General features: G+C 35.5%; 1 protein-coding gene and 1 long non-coding RNA gene across 2 annotated transcripts; both read right to left on the minus strand.

Moving 5' to 3' along the window:
• Window positions 1-245: 245 nt before the first annotated feature.
• On the minus strand, window positions 246-959 carry LOC149232787 (uncharacterized). Its single transcript, XM_089376568.1, has 3 exons — window positions 874-959; window positions 698-800; window positions 246-590 (listed from the first exon to the last, which is right to left on the minus strand). The coding sequence occupies exons 1-3, from the start codon at window positions 905-907 to the stop codon at window positions 419-421; spliced, it is 309 nt and encodes a 102-aa protein (XP_089232694.1). The 5' UTR covers window positions 908-959; the 3' UTR covers window positions 246-418.
• Window positions 960-5,371: 4,412 nt separating this feature from the next.
• Window positions 5,372-5,674, minus strand: LOC149232788 (uncharacterized). The gene is made up of 2 exons (XR_016247567.1): window positions 5,567-5,674; window positions 5,372-5,478 (listed from the first exon to the last, which is right to left on the minus strand). It is a non-coding gene; the product is annotated as an uncharacterized LOC149232788 (long non-coding RNA).
• Between the last annotated feature and the right edge of the window lie 1,283 nt (window positions 5,675-6,957).

Here is a 6,957-nt window from a genome sequence, read left to right on the forward strand (position 1 = left end):
TACAATAACTATTACCAATATGTTATGTTTTTTCTGTTTTTTTCATTAAGCTGGCTTAGGTTTGCGTTAAGTTAATTTGTTAGAAGAATTAGGATTTTTGTGGGATGTTTATTATCAAGATTGTGAACCATCTAAATACCTTTTCAAAAAAATTATTTAGACAAAATAATTCCATCATCAACCTAGACACCCCTTCAAAAATTTTATTTAGTCAAAATAACTTTCAACGCCCCCTCGAACCCTCGAAATTTTTATTTAACCAAGATAAATTCCACCATCAACCTCTCCCAGTAAAACCCTAAACAATATTCGGTTCTAACTATATCTTTCTCTGTACATAGATACATACATAATTTTTTTTTTTTTTCAATAATAAAATCTCATCTTATTTTGTGCAATACACAACCAATCCGTTCCTTCACGTCCAGCAACAGCAACCGCACGGCGAGCAGCATGCCTTGCACGGGCATCCTCCACAGGGCCAGCAACATGGTATTGGGCAACAATTCCCGCACGGACAACAACCCTGGTCCTGGCCCTGGCCCTGTCCCTGGTCCTGGGACTGGAGCAAGCAGCACAGAGCATCTGTACTGCAAATCCACAAACAAATAAATAACGCAATCATTTAGCATACATGTAACCTGCTACTATATGGATAAATGCAATGAGTGATAAAACGTTAGAATTAAAATCTTACAATCCTTTTATGAATCCGCCCATACATCCTTTCGATCCGCTCTTCTCCCTGCTTACAGCAGGGAATTTAACATACTGTGGCTCAGGAGCTTGCGTGGGGTACCCTGGTAACAAAAAAAACATTACAACCTAAATGAAAATAATGTGTAATGATGTAGCGAAAGAAGAATGAGAAACCTGCAGGTAGTTGTGGAGTCTTGCTCTCAGACATGGCGTTCCGCTGATTCGACCTCTGGACCTTCAACTCGCATGAAAGAAGGAACAGCGACGTTGTATTTAACCACTGTGTAGTAGCTAAACAAATAGTATAGGTAATGAGAGAATGCCGAGGCTTCAGTATCAAGTGTCTCAGATTCTTTCCGGCATCCAAGTAAAACATATTCGACGTATACAATAACCTGAGATGTGAAAGCAAAGTAGGCCCTATCAACTTCTACTGCCACACACCACGCTGGAAAGTTCATAACGCTAACACAAAAGGCAGCAGGCCTGTCATTAATGAGTTGTAAACAACTCAGGTTAAACAGATAGGCGTTGTCTAACGAGATCACAATTTGATCTTGATGCCGAAAGGTAGCCCATAAAAAATTCCGGGCATCTAAAATTCTCAAGTGTTTGACAGCTGTGGGGCAGGATTTTAAAAAATTTAAGCTAAATTTTCTTAAAATCTTCCAAAAATTTCTATTATTTTCCAAAAGAAATGGTTGCCCTGTTCATCGGGGTCGAGTAATAATGGTAGAATATTGAAGTTGCTTCGTGCTCAATCGTTATTCCTGCAAAATACATGCTTGGTTGTGCGCCCTGAATATGCTTCTTTTCCTTTCTGGAACGCGTCCTTTCTTGCGACGCAAGTCCTGCTTACGACAATTCTTTCTCCAGGGTATTTGAAAATTTGCATCAGCAGATGCCAAATTATTTTCAAGCCACAATTACCAAAGGAATGAAGAAATTGTCAATGGATCGTGCCTGAAACAATTGGTAGGGGGGACACGGCACCCACATGAGAAGTGTTCTCAGGAGAAGTGAAAATTATTGTTGTGTTCATGAGAAGAGTTATAAGGAGAAGTGAAATTTTTTTTTGGTTTCTTTTTGTTATTTAAAAAAAAACACACACACACAAATTTTATAATATGAAGTATAAGTGAATTATACCATTTTTTCTTATGTTTTTATCAGATTATTCAGGTTCTTAACATAGATATTATTATTTTGCTTTTTATCTATCTGATTTCCTCCTTTTACATGAGTCTGAATGTTCAATAGAATACCATTATAGTATTGTGATTTGCATTTTGGAATGTAACAAAATAAAATACAAAACAATTTTTTTATCATTTTGGAAATTGTTTTGTAAATTGTTCTCTTTTCTAGTAATAATCTATGGTGCCAATGCTGGCGAGGATATCTTACTCATAAACAGTGAAAAAGAACTTACTTGGAACAGTAGTGATGCCCTTTTCCCCTTTTTTATAGGTTCTCTGTGATCGTATTTTGTTTTGTATGTATATGCTCGAAAGAGATGTCTTGGAAGGAGCTTAGCTTGCTAGTGTCCTCATGCGTGACATCCAGTTTTGACAGAATTGGAGGGTTAAAATCTATATAATCATTTACCCAATCTACAATGCCCCCTTTGTATCCCCATAAATTTGTAGATGATCTAGATCCAACCGTTTTGTCATTAAAAGGATGTTCCATAGTGCAACGACCTCAGCCCTGCTATTTGTTCTTGTACCCCCTCCCACTAGTAGTGATAGAAATGGCCAGTGTCAATTATGATGTATGCACCACAGCCACATTTCCTGTGTTGGCGGGCCCCATCAAAAAAACATAAGAGGAATTTTTGCTAATATTCTTGATTTTGGGCATTCTTTTTTATGTGTCTTTTGTCTTAATTCCACATTCTTCTTAGTATGTCACAAATTGAAGAGTGGATTCCCTAACCACTGGCTCTTTCGTCTCAAAAATTTTAGAGTTTCTAAACCTCCCAATAGTCCATATAATGAAGAACGGAAAGTAATGACATGGAGTCTAGTTTTTAATCCAATGTCCCATACTAAACATTTGTGGCTTTGAACTCTTTGTGCCAGAGAATTAACGCATTTGGAGATTGATATGATTCTTTGATAGTGTAGAGGAAGCACAGATGAATGGACAACTTTGAAACAACACCGAGGACTTCATTGAACTCGGTGAGGCAGATCAATTGTGTGAGTGAGTGATACTCTACTGCAACTATTATATGAACTATTATGTTATCCGCTTAAATGAACACTTTTATAGGTGCTAAAATTGAATCAACGACTTGCACTAGTTATTGATCTTGAACTACTTTTGTTGTTGGATATGCTAACGTAAATGTTACTGCAATTTCACTTATTTACCAGGTGATTAATATAACCCTTTATCTAATGGTTATTCAAGAATGCTAGGCTAGGGTTAGGGCAAGGGTTCGGATAATTTCTACCACTACAATGCTCTCTATAGAAAAAAATTTGAGCATTGGTTTATTAGATGAGACTCTAAAAACGGAAAGCTTTCACTCTTGGTGGATGTAGCGTGAAAGCTTTTAGTCTTGGCGGATGGTGTCTGAAAGCTTTCTCTCAGGGAAGATGAAGCCTAGACTTGTGGGTTACATGTGCATGCCCCTCTAAAAGCCTGCCAAGGTGTCTGAAAGCTTTCTCTCATGGAAGATAGCCTAGACTTGTGTGTTACATGTGCGTGCCCATCTAAAAGCCTGCCAAGTCTGGCCCCCTACAAGCGGCGGTCAAGAGTATGTATTTCATCTATCGTAGGTTAAGAGTATGTATTTAATTTATGGTAGATTGAATTTCCTGAAACTCATTATTTGTAAAAATAAAAATAAACCTCAAATTTGGCATTCTCAAATTGCAATTATCAATACAAATATTCAACAACCATAAATGTTGTTGTATTCCACTTGCAGTTACATGAAATGCATACTCTAGTAATTACAGTGGATGTTAAATCACAATACAAGTTTAAATAACTTACCAATGTATCCATTTTACTTGCTTTCATATGTTTGCTACAAAATATTTTGCAGTTGCGCTACTTCCCTTTGAAGAGAGATTACTTGTAGAAGGGTTGGTTCTTACCTTCTAGCGTCCTTGACGAACACAAAATCAAGGGCGGGGAAGGCAATAAAGAAAGAAACAAAGGAGCTACTACGGATGCTAGGGAAGGTCCTAACAAGCGTACGAGTTAGTTCAAGAAATCGTGTCATGTGTGGGTGCATTTTGGATTTCCATGCTTGAGGCCCAGCTCGATGTGTGCAGTTGGCACACAACACCAGCAAGCCAAGAATTAATAGTTTCTCTCTGCCACTGCTAATGGCTTGAAGCACATACATGGAGCCTCCAAAGTACGTACACCTTCTACAATAGCTGTAGAATATATTATCTCTGATCATCTTCCTGTGTTCCTCTGGTGCAATATCAATATGATTACTAGAGCTCTCGCAAAATAACTAAATAAATTTATGGGTTATTATTATAATAATGAGCGGTTATGTATAAAAATTTGAGGTATTAGGTATTATTAGTTTCGATTCATTAATTTCCCAGATTTTTAGAGTTGTAAGTATTTTTCAAGTTTTGTATTTAAAAAAAAATTTACATTTTGAAAGATATAATTCTTTTTATACTTGATAAATTTTAAATCAAAATGGATATAATCTGGTTTAATATATATATATATATATATATGTATGTTTTAGTTTATTATATTTTTTAAAAATAATTTGACTGTTGTTATTTTAATTATGAAAAATACTGTATATAACATTACATAAAATAGAGTCCAGGGTTTTGGATAGATGGTGAGGGTGGTCTGTTAAGACACTCTTTGATACACTGGACATGATGAAGATGTAGTCTGACAAAATTTACAAAAACAAAATAAAACAAAACATTACATCTAACATAAAAATCTTAAAATTAATAGGGTCACAATGTTAATTTCCTCTGCACCGCAAAGAGCATCTCTCAACCTAATAAAATTTTAGATTCAAATCTGTATATAAGCAAGGAAGAAACCAAATACCAATCTCTGTAATCACCCACATACGTTTATGTATATATATAAATAAAAATAAACAAGCAATGCTTCATAGTAATTAAAGTCAATATTTTGTTTGTTTATATAGATAAATATCATTAATATAAGTCCGTAAGATGTGGTTGGGGAGATTTGGTGCCCACAAGTCTTGTGTTCCCAACAAAATTATATACACCTGAAAGCGACTCCAAATACATTTCTTCAAGTAATAAAAAAAGATGATCTCCCATATAAAATCATCTGTTTCAATAATAAAAATCTCGTATTATTTTTTACAATATAGATCCAATCCTTTTCCGTCACTTCCAGCAACAACAACCGCACGGTGCGCAGCATGCATCGCACGGGCACCATTCCGGGAGCTTCAGCAACATGGTGATGTGCAACAATTCCCGGAGGGGCAGCAAGATGGTGATGGGCAACAGTTCCCGCACGGACAACATAACTGGGACGGGCCCAGGCCGTGCAACTGGAGCAAGCAGCTTATAGCTTCTTTGCTACAAATCCACAAACAAACAAATAACACAATCATTTAGCATACATGTAACCTGCTACTAATGGACGAATGCACTGAATGATAAACTGTTGAATGAAAATCTTACAATCCTCTTATGAATCCGCGCATACATCCTTCCGATCCGCCCTTCTCCCTGGTTACAGCAGGGACTTTAACATACTGTGGATGAGGAGCTTGCATGGGGTACCCTGATAACATTACAATCATTATAACCTAAATAAAAATAATGTGTGATGATGTAGCAAAAGCATTAATATGAAAGAAGAAAAGAGTAACCTGGGGGAGGATATCCTTCCGGGTAGCCTGCAGGTGGTTGTGGAGTCTTGCTCTCAGACATGGCGTTCCTCTGATTCGACCTCTGGACCTTCAACTCACATGAATGAAGGAAGAGGGACGATGTATTTAACCACTGTGTGGTAGCTAAATAAATACTATAGATAAGGAGATAATGCCGAGGCTTCAGTCTCAAGTGTTTCAGATTCTTTCAGGCGTCCAAGTAAAACATATTCCACATTTACAATAATCTGAAACTTCAGACATTTTTCACATCCAATACGAAAGCGAGGTACTCCCCCATTAACTTCTACAGGAGCCATTGTTGAGTAGTAATGGTGGAATATTGAATTTTCTTGTGCTTCAAACCTTATTTTCGAAGTTTCTTCTGGTTCAATCCTTATTTTCGAGAAACACATGACAGGGTTGCCCTGAATAATATGCTTTGTTTTCTTGCGATCGAAGCCCTGCTTACGACATAATTCTTTATCGGCCGTGTTTGAGTCTTTGCATCAGCAGATGCCGATTTTTGTTGAGGCACAATTATCCATGCCCCACATCATTCAAAAGATTGAGGAAATTATGAAGGGACCATGCCTAGAACGATTAGTGGGGTCTTTTAAATGAAATTATGAATGGACCATGCCTACAACGATTAGTGGTGTAAATTATGAATGGACCATTCCTAAAACGATTAGCGGGGCAGACACTTTTAGAAGGCTTATAAGAACTGAGAGGTTGGGCATATTTATGTCGGAAGTAATAAATTATTGAGTTGAAGATGCTCACCTTGTCGCTGTCTTTTGGGTAGAAAAATCCAATCTATTTTTTTTATTTGAATTAGTATAGTCTAAATTATAGTTGAAATAGTTTTTTCCATTGGAACTAAAATCTGTCAATACAATTTCAAGAGTTTTTGTTGTTTAATATATATTTTTGAATGCATAAATAGATTCAGCACCTTAAAAAACCCCAACGCACTAGAATATTGCAGATTAAACAATTTAAATTAGAGTTTTTAAAAATCTTTGGGAGGATTTTGATTAAAATTAACCACAAAAACAGTCTTGAAAAAAAAACCATTTCTTCTATAAATTTCACAAGGCCTTTAATGTTTAAAAAATTAAATTTTTAGTAAACTTATTTTTCTTTAAATTTATTAATCTAAATTTGTTTCCATCATAAAACAATATATAAATTAAAATTGACTATAATTCAATCATCTCATTCACACAAATGAAATAAAAAAATTAATATATTTAAATAAATAATATATGGGTTGAAAAATTTATTTATGAAAAATAAAGTAAAAATATTAAATTACATATGTATTATTAGTTATATATTTCCGTTTATTATTGACAATTTTTTCTAATCACATTTATCCTTTTACC

This window comes from Pinus tabuliformis, chromosome J (assembly GCF_031772625.1).
Source record: "Pinus tabuliformis cultivar Carrire ecotype Pingquan chromosome J, CPIR1, whole genome shotgun sequence".
In the NCBI taxonomy this organism is placed as follows: Eukaryota; Viridiplantae; Streptophyta; class Pinopsida; order Pinales; family Pinaceae; genus Pinus; species Pinus tabuliformis.